Below are 26,099 nucleotides of genomic sequence, written 5' to 3'. Positions count from 1 at the left end.
TGTGCTTGTTTTCCAAAGAAATTTTCCATATGCACTGACATTGTGAGTAATAATTGTAGTTTATTTTAAAATGGACACAAGAAGTTTCCATCTTAGAAGACCAAAACATAAAACATTGAGCCCTAGACATCATTTAATACTTGAATGAAGGGAACCTGGAATGTTCTTTCATCATGGGATTGTAGATGAAGATTCGAAAGCATAGTATGGACAATGTATAATCCAAGAAAACTTTATAACATTTTGCTGCATTGTAACTTGTGTTCCATGAAGTGGGAAAATATAAAATCTAGGAAATTTTATAACATTTTGCTTCATTGGAACTGGAAAAGTAAATTTCATAATGTGGGAAAATAGAAAACCCAGGAGAATTTTCTAAAATTTTGCTTCATTCGAACTAGAGAAGTAAATTTCATACAGCGGGAAAATATAAAATTCAGGAAATTTTATAACATTTTGGTTCATTGGAACTGGAAAAATAAATTTCAGAAGGTGGGAAAATGTAAAATTTGGGAACCTAAAGTCAGGGGGCCAGTGTGTCAGGTTATTCAGAAAATAATGGTTGATTTTTAAAGGTGCCATATGTACCTGGCTGAACATGCTAATTATTTTTAGTTAACAAATGAATATTCGGTTTGTAATTACATTGACTTAAAATCTCTCTATCTTTCTTTACAGTGGAACTGCCCAATGGTATGGAAGTTTGGTGGGATGGTCTTACCAGAGCTTATGTTGATACTCCTGCACAATTAGCTGGGACTACAAAAGTAAGTTCATCTCAAAATGTTACTGTTTTAGAACAATCTTTTCCAGAAATGATATGGAAATTGTAGATGGGTGTACTAAAACACTAACTATTACTTTACCATCCTGCCATTTTAAGTAAATTCGATACATGCAGTGATGTGTATGTAGACAAAGTTTTTAATATGCATGTGTTGTTCAAGATAAATGTTATTTTAGAATAACTCAAAGTGATTAAGGTATCAAATTTAATGAGTATCATCACAATTATTTTGTGCTATTTTGTTACTCATCAACATTTATAGTGCATTATAGAAATTTATGATATGCTTTTCTAAAACTAGTATGCCTATAGCCACACATGGACTCAGACAGCAACGGGTTTCAACAAACCCTCCCTAGCAGCTCGAAGACCTTACTAACACTGAAAACAGAATCGTGGGGTAAAAGAGGAAAGTTAGTGTTGAGTGTCAGTTTCCAGAAAGCCCTGCACTACATTGGCTAACTGACTGAACTCCACCCTGGTCCGAATTATCCTAAATTCATCGGTTCCTGCATGGTGTCTGGTTAAGAAACAGACACACACAGATGATATATACATATATTTAATTACTATAATACAAGTACACGAAGGACTAAACAATATACATGAAGGACTGTCAGTTCGGCTGTAGAATGTATGTCTACAGCGCACTTGTAACAGCATGTGTGTGCCGCGGTTCCTCTCACGAAGACTTGCTTACTAAGACTGTTGGTGACGACTCTCGGCAAAGCCCATCCAAAGAGCGTGGCTCAGTTCTCGGGACATTTCTGAATTTCACTTGTGGGTGTAAGTTCCCATTCTCAAAGTCTGAGGGAGGTTCTGCAGTTTTTTACTCCCACACACTTCACACATGCCTAATTTACACAAAATATAAAATCATTTTCACACAAAAAACAAAAATAAGATATAAACACGAATTATGTACATTGTTCATTGAACACACTCTCCCCATTGAAATATTAATTTCAACCATAATCAATAATCTCAATGTAGTACACATATGTCTCCTTACAATAGGAAAGAGGAGCAAGTTTCACAATTGGACTTCTGTATTGTCCATCAGCTGTTCACACTGTTACAGATCGTATTAACTTGTCTTGTCATTTGTGCATTGTGTAAACGTCCACCTACTGTCAGAATTCCCACCTGGTCTAGGAAAGGAGTCAAACTGAGTAGTGAGTTGTTCGAAGGCAAATGATTCCCTTCTTTCAAATGCTTCATTTCTGTAGGGAATGCTGTAATTTGTGCTTGTTTCACTAACTCAAGCAACACGTGATTAAGTTCTCATGCGGAAATGGGTCCAAACTGAAGTTCATTGACACTGCACTTGGTATTAACCAAGCTACTTCTCGGAGCTTTGATAAGGTGAAAACTTGTTTACTCATAACTCTTCCGCCTAGACTAAAGACTGTAATATGAGAAGACCCTTTTTTCTTTCTCTCTCTCCACCTCAGCTGTTTCCGTTGTGTTGGCCTCGCGTGTATCAAGGAATGAGAACACAGTTTCTTCACAATGTTTTGCGATATTAACGAGTAATGCACTACAGTCTGCACTTAGCTGAAGGACCTTGTCAATGTAGACTTGAATTGTGGCACTATTCAGTGTATGTGAAGCTGACTTGCTTTCTATTCATGTCACTTCCTGCTTGAGGACTGTCTTTGACACCTGCAACTGCTCCATGCTGACTTGTCGTACAAGAGACTCAAAACGAATATGGTGGATCGAGGGTGTGGCACATTGACTCTTCTGGCTCGTTGATTTCCCAATGATGAACTACCTGAATATGGCACGAAAAGTACAATTTCTACACAATCCGGTCCAGAGGACCATTTGTTGAGTGTCAGTTTTCAGAAAGCCCCGCACTACATTGGCTAATAACTGGCTGAACTTCACCCTAGTCCGAATTATCCTAAATTCGTTGGTTCCTGCACAGTGTCTGGTTAAGAAACAGATGCACAAAGATGATATGTAGATATATTTAATTACTATAATACAAGTACACGAAGGACTAAACAATATACACGAAGGCCAGTCAATTCGGCTGTAGAATGTACATCTACAGCAACTTGTAACCATATGCATGTGTCACAGTTCCTCTCATGAAGACTTGCTTACGACGACTGTTGGTGACGACTCTTGGCAATGCCCAAGCAAAGAGCGTGGCTCAGCTCTCGGTACGTTTCCGAATTTCACTTGTGGATGTAAGTTCCCGTTCTCAAAGTCTGCGGGAGGTTCTGCAGTTTTTTACTCTCACACACTTCACACATGCCTAATTTACACATAATATAAAATCATTTTTCACTTGATGCATATACACAAAAAAGAAAAGTAAGATAAAAACACTAATTATGTACATTGTTCACTGAACAGTTAGAAACTCAGCTAGACAGAGGGAGGGTGTTGACAAAACAATCATTGATAAAATCACACACCGGGAATGAGAGGACCATGTGTGACCAATGCAGGGTTAAGTTACAAAGTCCTTTTTAATACAACTTGTATGAAATAACATGGCATCAAACCATGAATATGTGTAAATAAAGAAACTAACATAATTTTATATTCATAAAACAAAATTCAAAATAAATCCAAATTTATGGAAATTAATGGCCAACCTCCATAGTGAAGTGGTTAGTACAACATTCTATGATGCCAGGGTCATGTGTTCGAATCCCAGGCTGGGCGTTCTTTGTAAATGTCCTGTCATCAGTATCATCATGTCATCACTCATCCTCATCTTCGTGATAACCAAAAGTGTCAGAAAAGTGAAGTAAAATAAACCTAAATAAATTTAAGAAGTAGATTGAAAACCTTTATTTCATGACAATTCTTCTTCTTATAGGGCCTATGTGGAACTTTTAATATGAACCAGAGAGATGATTTCCTTACTCCAGAAGATGACATTGAACATTCTGTCGTAGATTTTGCAAACAAATGGAAGACATCAGAACATTGTGAAGATGTTGTCTCTAAAGACTTGAGTCATCCTTGTGATGCTAATGTCAGAAATAAAGCTGCTGCTGAGAGTCATTGCAAAAAATTGAAGGAAGAACTATTCTCAGGTAAGAGTGATATAATTATGTATGCAGTCAATTCATAAGGTTACTGCTGTTGCATATATCTGTTCTAGAAAATGAGAAAACAGTGGTGATGACTGGTCATATGCAGTGGTGGCTCCTGGGGTTTGCAAGGGGTAGGGCACATTCAAAATATAGGTTATATCTTATCAGCGGCATTTAAAATATATATAATTAAAAATATGTAATACTTTAGAAAAGTTTACCTTGTTATTTCATTTCTTGTATATCATGAAAAAAAGGCGAGAATTAGCTATTTTTTGTTGTATGTCCTGCTCTGTTTTTATCTTTGAACACTTGATTTAGGCAAAGCTGTGGTTTTAGCAGACTTGGTGATTTAAATTTTGACTTTGTAGTATCTCACCTGATTCATTTTGCTTTTTTCAAGCACACGGTAACACATCAGTAAAGAACTCATAACACCAGTTTATGAAAACAAAGCACATCGAACCTCGACAAGACTTCCCCAACTCCTTTTTCCAAAGTTCCTTTTTTTCAGTAAGGTATGGTAAATGGACCCAGCCACCGTCTAGCGGAAAACCTAAAAACAACTCCCCAAGTGTGGGTCCTGGGTCTCAGCGATATTGTGACCATTCGCAATGAAAACACCCATAAACCCCCGGAGCTCCCCCACAGCTCAGAATGTAGGGATGATGTTAAAGCATTGAGGCAGGAAGTTCGCAGCCAGAATGTGACCCTTGCTATGTTGCCAAGTTTCGTCCAACCCACTGCAGCTGTCTTTGCTCTGATAAAGAATGTGTGCGGCAAAGCAAATAAAATACAAGCATTGCAAACAAGCGTAAATTGTTATAATTGTAGTTCTTTTTTAGATACATAAAGGATGAAGGGGCACGTGACCGTGTGACCTAAGGGTAGAACCTCACCCAATGAGAAGCCACTTGGCAGGTCTTGGACCTTAATGGGCTGCATGCTCCATGGACTTTTGTATTAGTTTAGATTTACTTATCTGCATGGGCATTGTGAAGGGCATCAATAGGTCCATCTCCCTAGAAACTGGCATCGTTCATTTCAAGTTACAATAAAGTAGAAAGTTTGGTAATTTTTTATTGTTAGTAACAAATTAAATTCAGCTAATTTAGTGTTTGAACAGAATAACCACAGTAAAATAAAAAAATATAGTGTAAAATAAAGAATCCAGGTTATGTTTTCATATTCTACCATTTTTATACCCAGTGGAGGCACATAGTGGTTTGGATCCCTGTAGGTTCAGTTCTGGTTAGCCTATATCTGTATAGAGTAGATTTAAAAATTCAGTTTCTCAATTTTTTTACCACTTAAACCAAAGAATAAATGGTTCCACAGTTTTCAGAATTTTCAAAAATTATAGTTTTTTGTGAGAGGTCACACAATATAAAGTTTACAAGTAAGATCTCTTCCCAATTTTTAAAGTTTTTTTGAGCGAGGTCTGTAATGGTTCATAACAAAATAGAATAACTATGCTTTTCAGTACACTAACTGCATAAATGTAAAAAATAATGGCTGGTTTTTCTCTCATCTAGTGGATTGAGTAGCAAAGTCTCCCGAAGGATATAATAATAATGCATTTGGAATAAAGTTGGTTTATTTTTATTAGTTTACAATAGTTATTATTGTATGCTAACAATCATAATCATGATAGTAATTATTGTTATTTCTACTATTCAAGTTTTATCCATTGCTTGATCCCCGTACACAAATTTTGGGTTACACTTAAAGGTCTTTTTTATCTTCAGTTTTCCCAACACAGTTCCTGTCAACATTCCTTTCCTTCACCATGAATACTACATGGCCTATCTGCCAGTCTTCTTTATTTAATTATTTTGTTAATATTAGGAGATGAATAAGATTATGCAGTTCATTATTATGTAATTTCAAATTAACTTCATCTCTTACAGGTCCAAATATTTTTTCTAATGATATTATTTTCAAAAACCCTACAATTATATTTATCTTTTTGATAAAGGTCCATGTTTCACATCCATAGAGGAAAAGAAATACTGTTTTGTGTATTTTAACACATAGATTCTTTGACATTAGATGAGAGAATAATAATTTATGTATAGAAAAGTACTATGCAATTGTTAACTATTCTGTTTAAATAGACACATTTAAGTGAAAGTCATAATTCATAGTTCATACTTACTATAATTTGAGCTGGTGGGATTACACCAATATCAAAATCCATCTTGATTATCCTGTCAATTTCTGCTGATGATACTGCACATTTGAGTATTCCAGGAATTTAAGTTTTCTCTCAATAATTATGTAAATCATTGATGATACCATAGGAGGAAATGCCCCAATCAGTTAGCCTCTGCTTTTTATTGTCTCTTTCCCAATCTAACAAGAAACAGTTGGTAATTAAACATACTCTTATGCATAGCGATCTGAGTTTTGCTTTACTATAGTCTAATTTTTACAATTGTCATAGTGTTAAAAATTAATTTACTATTTCTACAATAAAGTATCATATTACAGGAGATTTATTCAAAATTTTGAAATTTGGCACACATCCATACATAACTAGAATCTAAATGGCATATTCTGGTACCATTCACTAAGTCTGACCTAATACTAATTTATACCAATACATGATTGATTGATTGATTGATTTAGTTTATTTTACTTCGCGTTTTGTGCCTCTTGGCTAATTTGCGAAGATGGGGATGAGTGATGAAATGATGAAATTGATGAATGGACATTCACAAACAACCAAGCCCGAGCGGTATTCGAACCTGGGACCCTTGGCATCGCAGCATGATGTGCTAACCACTCGGCCACAGGGTCCGGCACCAATACATGAAATTGGCTTATTATGTACATCAGAAGCTAATATACTGTACATATTTATCTATTGTAAAATTTTAAATAGATGATTTTTAACTGAGTAGTGCTATTGAATTTCTCCTTTTTTTTTAAAGCATGCCATTTGATTGTGGATCCTGAATCATTCTATCAAGATTGCTTATACGACCTGTGCTCATGTCATGGTAAACTTCATGAATGCTTATGTCCCATTATGGCAGCATATGCAAAGGAATGTGCTCATAAACATGTGATCATTGATTGGCGCCATGAAGTCAGAGAATGTGGTAAGTTAGTATTTCTTTTCGCAAAGCATATGAAGTTCTCAAAATCAAAAGTGAAATAAAATATTAGTGTTTGTGTCAGTTGTAGAATGAAGCCAGTTTTCGATGCATGTATACTGGCCAAAATTGACATATTGATTTGCATCAAAAGGAAGGCAAAAATTTAAATGAGATGATGTCATGCTTTAAGTTCTGAGAACAGTGAAATAAAGAATTGGAAAAGGTGTCACAAGGTAAAAAGAAGATTGACCAAAAATCAATTGATCAGACCAGGACTCACATAGAGCTGTAGTAAGAAGAAGAAGAAATTAAAATCAGTTAAATATTGACATTGGAATTGGTTAAGAAAAAATATTTTTGAATATACTGAAATTGGAATCTCGCTTGGTGGCTGTGCAGTCTAAGGCATCAGACTTTGGGCTTAGGCTACGAGATGCATGCTGGTTTTAGTCTCCTGGGGAGAAGTGTAACAACTTTTCTCCAAAATTTTGGCTAGTGTATGGGACAGTAGCTACCCACAAACATGAGGAAATTGGGGAACTACAAATGAGTAGCATAACCCTGTGATGTAAACATACAACAGGTGGTTTATTATACTGACCACATGTCACCTCGTAACTGCTTGGATGATCACCCATATCAGCTGAGGCATGTGGTAGTAGTGATGCCTACAGTTGGTAGGCCCCTCAAGGGCTGTTATGCAAAGGGCTATTATTAGTATATTCAAATTAGCCAATGCCATACTGTGTCACCTCACTAATTAGCATTTTGTTATTTACTATTTTGAAGAACAATTATCAACAAATCTAGGTTACACTTGGATATTATAGCTATATTCAAATAAATATTAATTAACTTTTCCCATGTAGGAATTCACTGCCCAGGAAATCAAAAGTATCTCATGTGTGGAAATTCCTGCACACGATCTTGCAATGATATTGCAAGCCGTAATAACTGTAAGAAGAAGTGTGTTGAAGGGTGCAATTGTCCAGAGGGTTATACTTTGAATTCACATGGAGAATGCATTCCCATTGGAGAGTGCCCTTGTGTTTATGAAGGCAAGGAACATAATGCAGGATTCAAGGAGATCAGACCAGGAGCCAATGGTCCAGAATTGTGGTAAGTTAATTCATGTGTGAAATTGAAAACGTTTGACAATTGTTGACTTACTAAGTGTCTGATGAAACAAAATGCTTTTTTTATATGTCTCTGCACACACTTAGTGAGAATTTCTAAGAATAATACTTAATTCGTGCAAGTGGTAAAATTTCTGCATATGTTTCAGTTCATTTCAAGGAAACAGGTCTAAGTTATGGAAGCCAGAGGTTGGCTTTTAACTCAGTTGGTCTGAAATGCCAAGATCCCAGGGTCAAATCCTGTCCAAGCTCCAATTTACTCTGGTTTATTAGACTTTTTAGTGTTTTGAACTATTTCTAATAGTTTTTTTCAGTTTCTGTAAGTTTGTACATATTACCATATTTCTTCAAATTTAAGGTGCATCTTTTTTTAGGTTTTTGGATGTTCAAAATTTAGGTGCACTTTGGATTTCATGGCATTTTTGAATTTGAGTGTATATGTATAAATATACCATGGTATTAATATAATATAGTGTAATGTGCTGTTATTGTTCAAATGGTAAATGTAAATGCTAATGCTGGGGTAGTACTGTGAATGGTAAATGTGACAATAATGTAAATGTAATACTACAGTATAAATGTAATGCTACGGTATTGTTCTAATAAGGTATCGGTATTATCCACATCTGTACACCTTAGATCGGAAGCATTTTTTTTCTCAAAAGCTGAAGCAATAATTAAGGTGTGCCTTTTTCAATGGCATGCTGGATTCGAAGAAATAAGGTAATAATTTTCTTCAGACCAAAAAACATTTGTCATAAATGCGTATAAGTGAAGGTTTATTTCCAATCTATTTCTAAGCACTTCAGTTTATTATTATGCCTATTATAATCAATCAAGGATATTAAAGTTGCATATTTCATGTCTAATATTTACCCTACTTTACAGCATATGCCTTAATGCAGTTTGGACTTGTCATTTAGCATCAGAGCAAGAAATTGAGAACACTCCAATGAACTATATAAAATCACCATCGTGTGATGCTGATAACAATGAAGAATTTTCACAGTGTAAATCATCGGAACCTTTAACATGCAAAGTAAGTTGTACTAAAATATATGTATTTTTTAATAACTAAAGTAACTTTCTTGTGGGCTGAGCCAATACAAATACTTGAACAATGCGAAATTATATTTTTTTTCTAAATTGTTATGAATGATTATAAGCATTCAATTGCATATCACTTGAACAAAGCTTGCTGCAAAACATTAATATATTCATGTAAAGACTTACCCTTCATAAGCCATTAAGGCTCAGAGGCAGGAGTGTGGAGGTTCCACACATTCACGATCTTGGCCATTGTGGAGGTAATGTGATCAGCACCATGCTCCAGCAACCTTTACCCTCCGGTTTTATGAGAGAATCATCAAATCTCAGAGCCATCTTATGTAGGAACATGGTCTGAAAAATTCCCACCAGAGATCTAATTGCCTCGGAAATCGAACCCTGGTCTCCCACATGACAGATGCCCTACCAACTTCACCCACAGACATATATTCTCATATGACATAATATTAAAATAGATTTTAAAAGGTGACATTTCATGCCATGTCTTGTCAACATCATAAAAACCAAACAGTTTAGTAATCCTAGTTTTATGATTGATTACCTCAATCTTCCTTCAAGGATGGGACATTAAAATACAAAGAATGGCCAAAAAGGTTAAAACATTTGCGTTGGCAATTGTCTGTGCAGTTCCATTCATATCACACTAATTCAAACTACACTTTTTCTTTGTAGTGACTAAACATTTTAATATTCAGTGTTGCGACATATATCAAAATGTCAAATGCAATTGTGTCAAAATGTTGAATAAGAAGATTAGTCACTACAAATAAAAAGTATTTATATTATATGCATATATAGTAGCCGCAGTAGCTCAGTTGTTAGGGCATCTGACTACCATGCAAGAGACCCAGGTTCGATCCCCAGTTGGGAAGAACCAGAACTTTTTCAACCTGTTCAAGCAGCTCCGGTGCCCACCCCGAGTGTCGTATAAAGTGGGCACCTGGAGGAAACTCAAGGGAGTAAAGGCAGCCAGGGGTATGGTGCTGATCACATCACCCCCAGCTTGGCCGAGATCAAGGAAGTGTGGGGCCCTAACCCCACACCCCCTATATGCCTTCATGGTGTGGTGCAAAACACAGGGGAGCACTTTACTTTACTTTGTTATAAACATATTAATAACAAAATAGCCAATTTTTTCACCAAGTTACATGTATTTGAAGAAATATTGAATGGGTAAAGTTATTAGTAATTTTACCTATACACTGTCAGCCAGTAATGATAGAGCATCGGTACCAAGTAATCTGGTTCATTCCTAATTTGTTGTATGGTAACTTCAACGTTTGCACACTTTCAGCACTATCTTCCTCAAATATGAGCATAACCTGTCACACTTCCCTCAAACACTAACAATACAATAAAACCAGCACTTCCATGTTGCACAAACATCTACATATATTTTCAATAGGTGATTGGTGCCGCAGATGTGTGACTGGTTTGCTTATCTTATTGTTTTTCTAGACATGCTCCTGTAAGAATATCTGCAATTCTGGTGTCTGGAACATAACAGTTTGGACAGATCAAAATAAATTATCTATTTAGAATATTTGCCCTTATGTTTAATGTTGTTTATGTGAAAAGAATGGCATAGGACTACAAGAAGCATTATTTCTATTTACAGACAATGCATACCAAAGGTGCACCAAGTACACCTTCAACTGTGTGTGAACCTGGGTGTAAATGCAAGGATGGTTATGTGCTGGATTCAGTGACAAATAAGTGTGTTCTCCCATCACAGTGTCCATGTCATCACGGAGGGAAAAGCTATAGTGAAGGAGAAAAGATTCAAGAAGATTGTAATTCATGGTATGTATGACATTATAACATTGTCAGATATTATTTAGCTCTGATTAACTTTCTGTTAGTCCATGAGTTTAACCATAGCTACCTGTGCCATACGAGAAACTTACTTACCTTTGTACTTACCATTGTGTAATATTTCAAAATTGTTGTTCCTGTTTGTGTGCTTGTGTATAATATGTGAAAACAGATCTTTATATAATATTCCCCAAATTATAGTAATAATAATAATAAGTTTAAGCCTATTGTCACTGTGAGACTGTGTACTTGCTTGAGGCAAGCAAAATAGTTTATATTTCTTTATATTTATATTCCAAAATTTATAACCACAATCTGATATAAACTTTTAAATAATTTTATATATCTCATTTGCATGCTTATATGCATTATTTTATGTTGTTTAAATATTTTTGTTGCACAGAGTAGAACAGTAAGTATGTACAATTCAATTTACCCAATCCACTTGAAAATAAGTGAATTAAAATCAATTAGAAATGTATGATACCAAGATACCCATACAACATGCATGCAGTTTTCAAACTTTTTGGCACAAACAAAAATGCATTTAAACAGTGCTGATTTCAAAGCCAAATAATAATAATGATAGAAATTACAATAGTCAAGTCATTATAATAGTACAGTTTGAGAATGATGTGAATATGTACCTGATAGAAGAAGTAGAATTTTTTTTTGTGATTATATATTATTTTTTATTTCCTCTGTTATATTTTCAGTGCTTGTAAATCTGGGACATGGGCTTGTACTGAAAGGGTTTGCTCTGCTGTTTGCTCTGCATGGGGTGAATCCCACTTCAAGACATTTGATGGGAAGATTTATGATTTCCAGGGAAGCTGTGACTATATTTTAGCTAAGGGAGTTCTTAGTGAAGAAGACACATTTGTTGTAACAATTCAGGTAAATACACTAAATACAATTGAAACTGCAGCATACTTGTTACATATATTAGATAAATTGGAACTCTCTCAAAACAAGGTTATGTTTATAATATAGTGAATTTAAAAATTAGAGCAGCTGTGAATCAAGTAATGAAATGTAAGTAGTACCATTGTTTAATATTCAGTCAGTAAAAAAAAACAATTTATTTTCTAAATATTTTGCAGTATATTACCTGGTAATTTATTTTCTAAATATCCTGCAGTATATTAACTGAATATTATGCATTTTTAAAGTTTTTGATTTATTTCAGAAAGCATAATTATAATGTATGACTAATGTTTCAGAATGTTCCTTGTGGCACAAGTGGTGTGACGTGTTCTAAAGCTGTGACTGTTAGTGTTGGTGATAGTAAGAAGCAAGAGAGACTAACATTTACTAAGGACAAGCCAACACCATCAACTATGGGCTTAGAAAGGTAAAATATGACAGTTTTTTTAAAATATATAATTATAGAGAGTAGTTCATAAGATTTGTCATAATTGGATAGAATAACCCTCGTACAGAGTGTCCAAGACGTCCACTTACCCCTATTTGCATGTATCCTGTTCTGACCATCTTGAAAAGTGGCTGGCATTCGGTTGCTTGGTTGTTTTCTTGGTTTGAATCCTTGTTCTGAAGGTCACGTGGAATGCTTGCTAGAATTTGTATGTCATTTGTTGTACCAAGTCTGAGCAGACTTAGCTAAAGTGCTGAGGAACAGTTAGTGAAGTATGTATGGGTGCACGAATGACAACACATGGGGCAAACGATGAACTGTAATGTAATGTAAAGTACCCAAGTATGTTATATTGTAAATACATATTATAATAAACAATAAATATGCCATGTACATCTTTGAGTAATATGTACTATGTAATATAATCTAGGGGTACGAAAACATCTCGGACATTCTGTATATGTATACAATATATATAATGTGTAATCTGTTTAATTTTTTCATATATCTCTACCTGAATACTAAGCTGTTATATGTCTATCTGCACCAACTTTTTAGAAGAGCTTATTGGAATATTTACATATGTGGATTTTGAATACATTTCACTACAAATAACTATTTCTTATGCAGCATAAGATAAGTTTTCATAATTAAATATACATGTTTTCTTTTTCGCTAATTGAATTCAAAGAAGAGATGTCTTTTTGAACACACTATTCTAAAGTTAGACTAGAGACATTTTAAAATTTTTGTCCAAATGAAAATACAAATGAATTCTGTCTTGTGTTACAAACTGTTATTCATTTTAATCAGTGGCGGTCCCTCCATGGAACAGAGAGAACAGGCTGTTCCCTTCTACTTATCGCCCTTTTTAGCTATTTAAATTATCTATGATTACATAAGAAGAACACTTCTTTCTTCCGAAATCAACACGCCGAAGAAAAACTTTCACCCTGACTGGAAGTTTGTTTACTTCACCTACTCTCGTTGTCCCACACTCTGCTCTGACGCCAAGTATTTCCGACCACGCGTGAAAGTAAACGATCCTCCCACCGCGGAAGCTGAACTCTCAAGCTGTTCCCTACGAGAGACATAGCGAATTCGTTTAGCTTCGAGTTTTTGCTATGTGCTAAAGTTTAATTGCATCGTAGTGATAGTTTTGAGTGTAGTAAGTCTATAGTTTCCTAATCTCATTGCAAAATTGCGTCCGTCATCATAACGAACTAGAAAAATATTCTACAGTCTAAGCGTCTGCTAAATGCCTTGGCTAAACGCTGCGAAGTAGCTTCCGAGGGAACAGCTCGCATCCACCTGTTCCACCAGCAAGACAAGCGGAGCGCAGGACAAGAAAGCGAATGTTGCGAATGTTCTATGATCAACCGGCTGAAGACGAAAGCTTTCAGTTCATTGAACTTTACAGAAAAGACAGCTGACATACACCTATCCTAACCTAATTAGAAACTAAAAGGAACTCGTACACAAGGCATTTTCAAACAAGTTACTACACCTCTGTAAAATGATTAACTGAATGCTCTTCCAGTGGAAAATTTTTGTTGTCCTTGTTTGTTCCCGAGAAGAGAGTTTGGAACAGTTCGGGTTTTGTCACAATTTCTACAAATCTAGCGGACGTCATGAAAAAACTCGGCCATCTGATTGCCATTATTGCATTAAGGACGTTTGAATTACAATGCTCAACTCTATCCTCTCTCTCTCTCTCTCCCCCCTACAAAAAAAAATGTCAACTTAATCTACAAATAGAGAGATGAAACCGGTTTCGACAAAACATTTTTTCTCTTATCACTCATAAATTGCTTTTATTAATTTTTCCTTTGTTGCGCATCAACAATTTTGTTTTTCATGTTTTCTTTACATTATATCATATTTGCTTTAACATTGGTATTATCATAATTTTAACATGCTTCATGTATGTCACTTCTGAAAATTTTTAACATATGTTTCGTATGTTTATTAGGTTCATTTCAACAAGGGTTGAATTTTACTTGGTCTACTGTATTATATTACGACAGGTATGGGAGAGGAGGGACAAGTGCAGGTCACCTGTTCCCCTGCCTCATTCAGTGCCGCACGCCACTGATTTTAATAGATGATTAGGTGGATATTTAAGCTAATTAAGTTTGGAATTTTTGTACCTTTTCAGAATTGTTGTTAGAGAGGCAGGACTATTTGTATTCGCTGAGGTGTTTGACTTAGGTCTTGTTCTGCAATGGGATAGAGGAACAAGGATCTATGTTAAGGTTGACCCAAAATGGAAGAATAGAGTAAGTACATTCGTTGTGGAAAAGTTAAGACAAAAGTAACACTAAATAAACTTCTTAAATAGTAAAAATAAATATCGTATCATTCTACAGAATGATGGGATCGAACCAACCACTCCCAATAGATTAAGTGGAAAGTGTAGCTATACACCATTCATTCTCATTAATGAAGAAACCACTTGTCCTCATGACAAGTTGTATGCTTGGCTGCGAAAGGTACAACTGAAATACAATACCTAAATATACTACTAGAAATGGCAAATAGTCACTCGTTCGATTTTGTGAACCTTTGAACTTGAATCATGCATGTTATGGTTAGGATAATTACCTGTCTACACTTAGAAGAACGATGATGAATTTTAGGAAATGTAGAGTAAAATAAACTAAGCTCTGTAGACTTTGTAGGCAGTTCACCTAAGTCAGTCAGACTGCTCCTTCTGTTCTTTTCCAAGTCCTGTTGCCTGTCCCTAATCAAAACCAAAAGTGAGCCTCTTCCCAGTCTGTCCATCCCTCTCAACACCTCTCTCTGCAGATTTCCTATATGCCGAACAGTCAGTTTTTTTCCTTCCTACTCATTTAAGCTGCTTCTTGTTTACCAAATGTAAACCTTGCAGCCCCAATATATCAGGAAGTGGAAGTCTGCGTAACACACGACTGTGCATAATTCAAATACCTGAGAGGACTGGACAGCTGGTGTAAACAAGTGAATGAACTTAGGTGGAATGAAGCTTAGAGAAAGTTAAAATAAAAATAAAGAATAATCCTATGGATTGATACGATATTATTTTGAATTCTTAATTAAGTCATCATGAATTGAATTTGAACTATGGTTAACAGAATCTTGAATCTTAAGTAAATAAATATTTGCTTATTTTATTGGAGCGGAATAAATTTAATGGTTCATCTATGGCTGATTTCGAAATTGATGTATGTAGAATAATGACTGAAAATTGACAAACAAACAAACTTTCAACATGTAATCAGTGCCGGCCCCCGTGGCAGAGTGGTTAGCACATCGTGCTACGATGCCAGGGGTCCCGGCTTCGAATCCTGGCCTGGGCATGGATGTTTGTGAGTGTCCATTCATCAATTTCATCATATCATCACTCATCCCCATCTTCACAAATTAGTCAAAAGTGGCACAAAAGGCAAAGTAAAATAAATCAAATAAAAAAATGTGTAATCAGTGAAGATATTAGTTTTGAATTGATTCTTTAGTAAGCATTGCATCATTTTCTAAACTTTTAGCACATTTGAAGCATTGTCCTTATATTCAGTTGACTCCCCCGACCCCCCCCCCCCACCCCAGACACAGACTGCAATATACTGTAAAGGCTTAAAAAGCTTATGGGGTGATGTGTAGTTGGAGCCCCACTTACAATCTTGGTCATTTTTTTGGGGTGATGTGATCAGCAATGTGCTCTAGCTGCCTTTACTTCCCAGGATTGTTCCAGGTAACTATTTAAAAGAGGAGTAAACCTCAGAGATATTGCTGGAAAAAATTTCAACTTGAATCATCCACCCTGCAAAATTAACCTGTACCTCTCACATCAGAAGCCCTACTAACTGAACCACCACGGTCTCTACCTTCACACACACAAACACACATGTACACATGCATATAGAGTGTATAAAGAGCTTTTGGTTGTTTAATCTCTACAATGTGATAATGCCAAAATATTAGATAATTTTTTTCAAATAGTATTTATTCAATTTTTTCAGGTGAAGGGACTGTGTGGCAACTATAATGATAATGATGTAGATGACTTCCAAACCACATCAGGGGGCATCAGTGAAGTATCTCCTATGTTATTTGGGGATTCATGGAGACTACAAAAATATTGTCCAGAAGCACAGGAAATAGAGGTAAGAGAGGGTTTTTCTTATGAAAAGTAACAATTTTTCATATTGATTATATGTACATTGAGAAACCTAATATTTTTGTAGACAGTCCATAGTTTATTACATAATTCTGCAGACATAATTGTTGTTGCTTTTATGAAAATTAATTCATGATCCCCAGTTTTGCAAAATAAATTTCTAAGGCAAAATGAATCAGGATAATAAAATAATTAATGATTCATCTCATTTCTTCATGAAATGTTCATTTTATATCTAGTGAACCAATTTGACATTTTTACAATTGTGATAACATTTTCTAATAGGAATAAAAATATTGAACTAATCTTACGTAAAATAACACACATTCCATGTAAAATGTGAACTGTTTATTCGTCTCCTTATGGTGGGATCTCATTTCACTTTATGGTGGTGTCATTTCTGGTGTATTCATCAATGGTAATTATCACAGATCAGGCAGCAAAATATATTTCTCTGGCAAGTTGCATATTAGAATCTATGAATGTATGAGAAATTTTGTGTTCCATTTGATAACATTTACAGAAAATTTATAGAAATACCAGATTGGTTAAATTATCACTAACACTGCATGAGGAAAACATCATTAACTGCTATGATGGAAACATGACCATCAATGCTAAACAAAGTTTCTGAAAAATATATTATCAGTTCTGAACTCGATGCGCATAGATGTAATCACACACAAAAACATCAAAATTAAAACTAGTCAAGCAACTATTTAATTCAAAATCGGACTATGTGATGTAGATTGATGGATATTGATATGCAAATTTTGATCAATAATGTCAGATGTTTCCATTTGGTATAATTAGCCAATTAAACTTGTCCTATTTTACTTTCTGATCAACCCCTCTTTTTTCAGGATACGTGCTTGTCTGCACCACATAGAAAGTTATGGGCTACACAGAAATGCAGCATTTTGAGGTCTGAAGTGTTTCAACCATGCCATTCAGAAGTGGAATATGAACCTTATTTACAGAGGTACAACATGCACATATTTCAATCATTAATTGTTAGAATATTAACATCTGGCTATCCTGGATCATTTAAATGCAAATTATTGTTTTCACATTTTAAGTTTTTTTTTCTGTAACCTTCATTTTAAGGATCTGGTGATTAGTAAGGTATAATTTGGAAACGTACATAAGTAGACTTTTTTATTATTTGTAAGCTTTTAATGTCCCTTCTTTAACTTTGTATGAAGACACTGTATGATTTCTTTTGACAAGTTATAAGCTGATGTGTTTTTATCTGGAGAGTAATGTTCTTAGTTTGTCACACTCAGCTTCACTATTTTGTTAAAATAATTTATTCTGCTAAATGTTGGATACGTATTGCATATTGTCAATCATATTTATAGTTCTGAGAATTCTCATTATCAAAAAATATTGAAATAATATTATTTATGACATATTAGTATATGTATTTAACAAGAATCATGTTATTTGTATAGAATAAAATTACTCTGTATATATACAGAGTAATTTTCCTTACATTCAAGATCTTGAATGTAAGAAAAATTATTTCCATACTAGAATATAATATTTACATAGATTGCTTGTTTTTTCCCCATAAGGTGTATATTTGATACATGTGGATGTGACATGGGTGGAGATTGTGAATGTTTGTGTACTGCAATAGCAGCTTATGCACAAGAATGCAACTTGCATGGTATTCCAATTAAATGGCGTTCCCAAGAACTTTGCCGTAAGTACTTAGATTTTCTTTTTTAAAAGGGAGTACTCCATCTTTGTCCAATTTTTACTACAACTTATATTCATCTTCTAATATTAAATACACAAAATCATTAGAATAAATTTCAATAGCTCAATCCAAATAGAGCTGAACTGATTATTATTTTACTGTAGGCTGAGTATTTTCAAGGTGTGTAAAATATTAATTTTATTTTTTCTCTCTCTTGTTGGTTTCATAATTAATTGATTATTGGTTTTTCCTTTTGTATTCTTACTACAACAAAAGTGAATCAATGAGTATTTTAAATCTAAACTGTGGCAAGTTGTTATAACCTAGTAGAAGTATAATACTTCTTTTCTTATTTATAACCACTATGAACAATTTTAAATCAACAATGGTCAAGTATGAGTAGATAAGAATTTATAATAGTATCTTAGTTATTATTGTTATTACTTCGATGTGGTATTATCACAGCTCAGATTCAAGTAAAAAGCTCTACTCTGTGTGTACAGTTAACGAAGATAAAAATGCCATGGCAATTTTGCAAACTAAAATGCACAGTCATTTGTTTTCTCCCCACACTTTCCTTTGCTCATGCCTTTTGACAGTGCTGTGCAATTTTTCAATGCAACAATGAAATCAGTTGATTGCATCACCCACACTCCTGCCTCTCACTTTCAACTGAAAATTTGAGTACATTAACCACAGGTGCATTCTTATCTTGGTCAAGCTGTAACAATGAAGGCATGAAAGGGGTGTGGAGTTAAGGCCTCATATTTTCTTGATCTTGGCCATAGAGAAGGTGATAGGATCATTTTCCACTTTATTCAGTACCTTATGAACAAATGCAGGCTCTTGATTGAAATCTCAATTTTTTTTTTGTAAATTTTTTATTGTATTTCACTTCATCATTGTAAGGCATAATTAATATTGTTCAATTTGTCCTTGAAATCATAACTTAACTAATCAGTAGTGAACAAGCATGTATTTAGGGGTCTCCATTGATCCAACCCTCATGAAAGACTTGCAAAGTACTAAAATTAAATAATGAAAATATACCTACTTGTTTAGCATTTGTTGTATTATCGAGGGTTATTTATTTACACTGAACTTATTGGAAGGCAAGAATTATATTTTGATCATATGGCTTTGAATGACAGTACCAACGTATGCACACTGCTACGTATAATATATGCATGAAATATTAAACAGGAACTTTCTTTTTATCAAGTGGATCTAACATCTTTTCCTTTGTTCAATAAATATTCAATTCTTTATCTTTTTGCCATTAATTTCCTTGCTCGGACAGTTGTTTTCATTCAAATTTTGGCGATCCTAGCTGCACATAAGATAGATAATGAATATATACTGTTATATCTCTATTCTTACACCATCTGTTTACCTATTCATGTAATAATAACAATACAGTATTAATTACTTTACATATTATGAATAGGCCTATAAATTATATTAACATATTAATTTAAACATTTATATTATTATTATTTCTAATACACTTGGTTTGGACCCCCCCCCTCTTCCTGAAATATATTTCTAGATACATGCCTGGTAGTGAATTGTTTCTACTTTATTCATTTTTATTTCAAACCATAAGATGATCCATATTTTACAGATCACATTAAAGATAACAGTTATCTACAATGAAACGTTGAATTTATGTTTTGGGGGGACTCTGATAGGAAATAAAATTTAAAAACTTTAAAATGCAGAAAAATGTAAAATTTGGGAAATTTTTGTAACATTTTTGCTCTATTAGGAATATGAAAAGTGAATTTATAATCAAGAAAATATAAAAATCTGGGAATATAAAATTACGGTTCTACTGCATTATTATTTAACTTTCTAGAGAAGATATAGAGGATGTATATCAGCGAACATAGTAATCGACAATTATATTACAAAAGAAAATAAGGCTTAAATTGACTCATGTTGGTGGCCCAATCATGTGTTACAATTTTGAAATTATTTGGATATGGATAGATTCATAAATAATACAGTATACAGTACATAGTAAATTTATCAATATTAATATTATGGTTATTTAGAATAAATTTTCTCCCAATCGATAAGTTTGTTGTTTATGAATATTTAGCACTGTTTCTGTTAGAAATATATGTGTAAAGTATTGTTTCATTTCTCTTATTTTTTCATTATCTTTTAGCAATACAATGTGATGAAACATGTGCGCAGTACTCTCCATGTGTTGAAACATGTCCCAGGTTTACTTGTGACAACCAGTATATCTACAGGAGTTTAACTCAAATGTGTAATGATGAGAGTTGTGTTGAAGGTAAGTACGAGGGCAGTCGAAAAGTTAGTTGCACTAGCCTGAAAGAATTAGCAAATGGAATATGGAGGACAGTTCTTGTATTCACTTAAACGACATTTCTACATAATCTCAAAGTCTGTTTAAATATTTCTCATAGCATGGCACTAGTTTCTCTATACAGTCAAACCCCAATTTTACGTTTTTCAGGGGCCTGTAAATAAAAAACATAAAATGCGGGAAACGTAAAAAGCAGGAAAGCATAAGGGGGGGTGGGGGGTGAAACTCAAGTGTCAGTAACAAATGACTACACAATCGACTTTTTAGGGGTATATTATATCGAAAATTGTTTAACATCGGGATAGAAGTATGATTATGAATTGCCAAGGAAAAAAGCAAGACCCACTGTGAAAGTCAATGAAGGATTAACGGTACCCACTTTCGTAGGATAGGAACAGTGGAGGACTGCTTCTAACTGCCATCTATTAGGTTCATTTGATTATGTGGGATATCTATTTACTCTGTAAACTGGTAATTAGTTGCTAGATTTTGAAGTCCCAGGTAATTAGAGGGGTAGGTGATCATTTATCAATCAATCAAAGTGTCCTGAAAACATGCAGAATGATTCAGATTCCACTTTGAGCTCATATGTATGCAGTCCCGATCAGTCCAACAGCATGAAGTGAACAAAAGAATTTTTGCCAAACTTACACATTTTTATACGTCACAAGAAATTATCTGTGATGCACGCAGGATTTTGGAAAGGGATATGGGGTTACGTATACTTTTAATAGTTGTCAGCCCTCACTTTGCCATCTTTTCCTGCCTATGATGTTATCCCCTTTTTTTTCCCTTTCTTTTATCAGAAATACTCGACAAAAGGTGGGTATGACCCCCATCCATCCCCGCCCCCTTGGGCACACCACTGAATGTTATTTACATCCATATTAATCGACAATTTATTATTGGATTTAGAAGTTTTGTGGAGGGCAAACACCCCTTCCAGAAATAGTTTTCCATAAATAACGTGTTTTCTTTCTTTTTTGTCTTCCCAACAACTTTTATTTTCAGCATGTGAATGGTTCCGAAGAAAACTGCGATTATATCATTCTTAACATCATGTGCATTTCCTTTCTGCACTGCTCTGTGTGTTCAAGGTGTTTATCCGAAGGCAGAACAAGAAAAAAAAATGATCATCTTTTTTTAACTCTCGCATTGTGTCTGCTGCTCGTGTTTCCTAATTGTCAAAGCAAAACAACCTTCTGAGGCGAGATTCAAAACACTGCCGTTTTTCTTCCCTTATGAGTCATAGCTCTGGAGCCAGGAGACGAAACATTGGCGCTGGTTGCCAGCTGCCCGCTGCTCGCAGATACCCCTCCGACCGGTTTGCAATGGGAGGGAGGGGAAGGGGGAGACAAAAGCAGGTGGTAGAGCAGTGCTTATCAGAAGTGTGCTCATTCCTGCTCGGCCAAGTTGCAGAAAGAAAAGAAGGAAAGGGGGGGGGGGAGGAAGGATCACTGCTTGACACTCTCCCATGTTGTCATGTCAATGCTTCAGACATAAGAGCAAGATTTCCAATGCAGGGCATTAAAGAATGAGAAACCGGCTCAATCGTTCAATTAATGCATAGCTGTGCACAGTGGTGGATTAATGAGATCATGGAAGATGGGCATCTTTTTTTCCTTGCAGTACGCTATGTTCGGCTATGTTCGATGAATGCACGTATTCAGGTTCAAGAGCAACTGCATAATTTTAGACGTCAGAGGAAAGGAGACAGGAGATCGCTTTTTGCCTTTATGTTAATTGGTTAAGATGTCAGTTCCACACGAGCAAGAAAATCGGGGCAGAAATACTTGGCACTTTTCAGTAAAGACTAGTGATGATACCATAGGGGGCATGAGAAAGAAACGCCCCCTTCAAACGAGAAAAAGGCGAAGGTACAGTTCCCCATGTACTTTGTACCATGCCATGATGCATATAAAGAGGATGTGGCAGATCATGTGATCAGCACCATGCTTCGGTCACCTTTACCCCACATACTCTTCGATCTCTGCCAATTTGGAGCTGATGTGATTAGCACCATGCTTGGGCAGCCTTTATCCACCAAGGTTTCGCCCAGGTACAAATTTATTTTAGGCTGGGTGAGCTCCAGAGCCACTTTATGTGGTAGCTTAGATCAGTCACATTTTAATGGCATTTAGATGCGCACTAAATTTGGCTGCTCTCAGAAAATATTGCCGCACCCCTCGTTTATTCACTCATTTTTCCTGGCCCCGTTACTTTACAGCACAGTCACATAATATGCATAGTGAAACATTCTCTGCCTCACGTAGAATAATACATTTATCCAAACTTTGCCCCCCACCCCTCCCCAACACAATTGATTTGACAAGAATATTTTTACGTCGGTGAGTAAAATATTGCCCTATCTGCTCATTGAAAAAAAATCACTTTAGCTTGTGCGTTTTCAGCTTCATTCTGATAACCAAATTATATAGCGTTCGTGAAAAAACCTCAGAATAAAAATAATCAAACTAGATCCAATCGTATTTCCTTAGGAATCGAAACGACTTTCCATTGAAGAGAAACTGCAGTTGTTATCAGGTATGGCAAATCCTTATTTTCCATTTCCAACGCTGCAAACAAGAAGAAGGAAAAAAATTACAAATATTAAACAAGCCCCCCCCCCTCTTTTTTTTGTTCCCATCAACTAGGAAGGATTCCGTAAATGAGTGGGCAACGAGTCGCGTTGTCAATTTTCCACTCGCGTTTTTGTAGAGGGGAAGGGCGAACAAAGACACCTCAGTCACACATGTGTCCAAACTCTAGGGAAGGCAGCATTTGGAGAGAATCGGTTTGGCAACAGTGCGCTTGTTGTCTGAACCTGAGGTAGAAGGATCACCCCATTTATTCTTAACAGGGACTACAAGAAGTGCTGTTGTCCCTTCCTGTCTTTCAAGGAAGGTGCGACAAATGCAAGTTGTACCCTTCAACCCCCCTCCCCAGCCTTCCACAGACCATGCCTCTTCGCTCCTCTCCTCCCTCCTCTTGCATGAAAGCCTAACATCTGGAAGTTCAAGGTTGCGTGGTGAATGAAACAGCTGCAAAAGCAAGAAAAAGCAGGGAGAAGTCGCAGTCAACAAAACAGGTTTCTGCCAAATTTTAAAGATATCGTCACAGCTCAGAAAACGTATAAAGTGGGAAACTGGGGGTTACAGCAAAGGTAAGATCGAGGTGAACGTCCTATTATTTAACACTGCCTTTTGCCGGGGCCTGACTGGATGAATGTATTAAGCGGGAAAATATATAATGCGGGAACGTAATATCGGGGTTTCACTGTACCTTGTTCGAAGAATTCCCTGTCCAACTTTCTGTAACCATTCTTACATCGCAGTTTTAACTTCCTCATTGGAAAGATAATGTCGCTTCGCAAGTTCTTCTTTCATAGACCCAAAGACATGAAAATCGTAGGGTGCGAGTTCTGGACTATGAATCGTTTCATGAACACGTTCAACATTGTCGCTCGTCGTTGCAGTGGGCAGCCTACTTGCTCATGGTCGTTCTCAATATCCGTACGCCCATTCTTGAATTAAGCACACCATTTTGCGATCGCCTGGCACGAAATTGCTTTATCACCGTATACTTCATGCAGTTGGCGATGAATCTCTGTAGGGTTACACATGCTTGCCCACAGAAAGCGAGTCGCTGCGTGCATGTCCAGTTTGGATGGCACTTCCAACTGATGTGACATTTTCATCACTGGTAACGTCCGATCCCTAACACACACTGCGTAACCATTACTCCACCTTTTCAATGGATCTGTGAGCAGTGTTCCCAGCCACGTTAATCAAAATGTCTCTTCCCGACAAAATGTTATGGGCAAGTGCAACTTATTTTTTGACTGATCCTCGTAGATTTGTCCTAAGCATTATCAAAGATTGTGTGTGAACATATTGTTATGTCATTAATCTCTTTCTCTAATAAAGATTTTAACATTATGTCACTTGTGAATTAAGTAGCAGAAGGTGGAAAGCTAGTTTCCAGTGCTGTTTCAAAATTCTTAATAATCAGGGTGGGTTGAAATCTCCCCTTCAGATCGCCTCCACACTTGATATCTCCCTTGTCTACTTTTTGGTAGGTGTTGAAGATTAGATCAAAATTTTAACAACACTTTCTATGAATATATATTTATATTCCTATTTAATACTGAGATACAGGTTAAACAAAACAGAGTTTCATCGGAAATATATAATTTAATTTGTACTTATGAAAAATTTGCTTTCCTTTGAAATTACTGGAATATATCAGGGATTAACAGATATTAACTGATACTGATAAAGTTTCAATATAAAATATACTAATAAATGATATTCTGTTGTTTTGATAAATTAATAGCCAACAATCAATGATGACCCTTGACACTTAAATTTTGTTTCACTTCTTTAATAATTTATGTAATCAAGTCTCTGTAACGTCTTTTGTCTTTAGAGAAATAAGTTTGTATTATTTCGTGTACACCCACTCTCTCCCTCTGTCTCCCTCCCCTCTCCTCCACACATATGTACAAGGTGAAGCTACCTCCTACATGTTTTGACATACCCTAAAAGCATATGGGAAGGTGTGGGGACAAGTTTCAGACATTGAAAATCTCAGCCATTTGTGAAGGTGATGTGATCAGGACCATGCTCCAGCTGCTTTTAAAGTTGCAACCATGTACCCATTTATTAGGGGCTAGGTGAATCCCAGAGCTGCTCCATGCAGGAACATTGCTAGAAAAATTCCCACCTGATACATTCACCTTGGGAATCAAACCTAGGTCTTCTGCGTGACAGCCAGATGCCCTACTGATAGGACTACTATGGCTCTCATACAGACAAACAACACAAACAAACATACAAATCAATATGGCAGGCGCGGCTCGTGCATTATTTACCCGGGGGTTCACTGAAGTCATGTGACATATATTCAGTTTCCGCAAAATAGACTTCCTTCGCCTAACAAAAGGATGGGGGGAGGGCTTAAAAGATTTGTCCAGAATTTTTTTACCTGGGAGTATAAGGTTTTGTATTAGGGGTGTGCGAATAAATTTAGGGCTGAAACTACAATAAATTGTGCCTTTATGAAAAAAGTTGAGTTTTCTTGGAATGTCATGGACGTCCTCAAGTAGGGGCAGGTAATATTTTTTTTTTTCCCCAGGAGGAGCAAAAAACACTCTTTCAGTCTGAAGTTGCTGCAACGCTTTTATAATAATTACCAAAAATGACTGTGACTGACATTAAATTATATGCGTGTAATGTATAATTTTTGGTTTACTTTCGATTTCCATGGGGGGCGGCCCCCTTTTCCCCTTCCGGACGTCCATGCCGATTAATCAGAACTGGTCCTACATTTATTAAAAGGAAATGGCAACTAATGGCATGTGCATTATAGAAATCAAACCTGAGACCCTTTTCATTGATACGCGACAGCTTTGTTCAAATTTGGGGCTGGTCGACCAGCACACGCTTTTTTTCAGTGGACAAGGAAGTTTATTTTAAGTTAATTATGTGCATTTCTATCGGTCATTTCTTACCTGCGCGGACAGCAACGCCTACAATGCATCAAATGACATAA

General features: G+C 35.7%; 1 protein-coding gene across 1 annotated transcript in view; it reads left to right on the top strand.

The window, feature by feature from the left end:
* The window catches only part of Hml (hemolectin), a 271,917-nt gene that overhangs the window by 65,666 nt on the left and 180,152 nt on the right, over positions 1-26,099 (top strand). Inside the window, exons 23-35 of the mRNA XM_083120321.1 lie at positions 679-767; positions 3,630-3,849; positions 6,786-6,956; positions 7,823-8,072; positions 8,978-9,128; positions 10,776-10,960; positions 11,689-11,869; positions 12,196-12,326; positions 14,506-14,626; positions 16,346-16,489; positions 17,367-17,485; positions 18,081-18,211; positions 20,382-20,510. Of these exons, the coding sequence (XP_082976447.1) occupies positions 679-767; positions 3,630-3,849; positions 6,786-6,956; positions 7,823-8,072; positions 8,978-9,128; positions 10,776-10,960; positions 11,689-11,869; positions 12,196-12,326; positions 14,506-14,626; positions 16,346-16,489; positions 17,367-17,485; positions 18,081-18,211; positions 20,382-20,510 (2,022 nt within the window). The remainder of the gene's footprint in view (positions 1-678; positions 768-3,629; positions 3,850-6,785; positions 6,957-7,822; positions 8,073-8,977; positions 9,129-10,775; positions 10,961-11,688; positions 11,870-12,195; positions 12,327-14,505; positions 14,627-16,345; positions 16,490-17,366; positions 17,486-18,080; positions 18,212-20,381; positions 20,511-26,099) is intronic.

This window comes from Lepisma saccharinum, chromosome 4, assembly GCF_977018435.1.
Source record: "Lepisma saccharinum chromosome 4, izLepSacc3.1, whole genome shotgun sequence".
Lineage (NCBI taxonomy): Eukaryota > Metazoa > Arthropoda > Insecta > Zygentoma > Lepismatidae > Lepisma > Lepisma saccharinum.
This window is presented reverse-complemented; position numbering and strand designations above follow the sequence as displayed.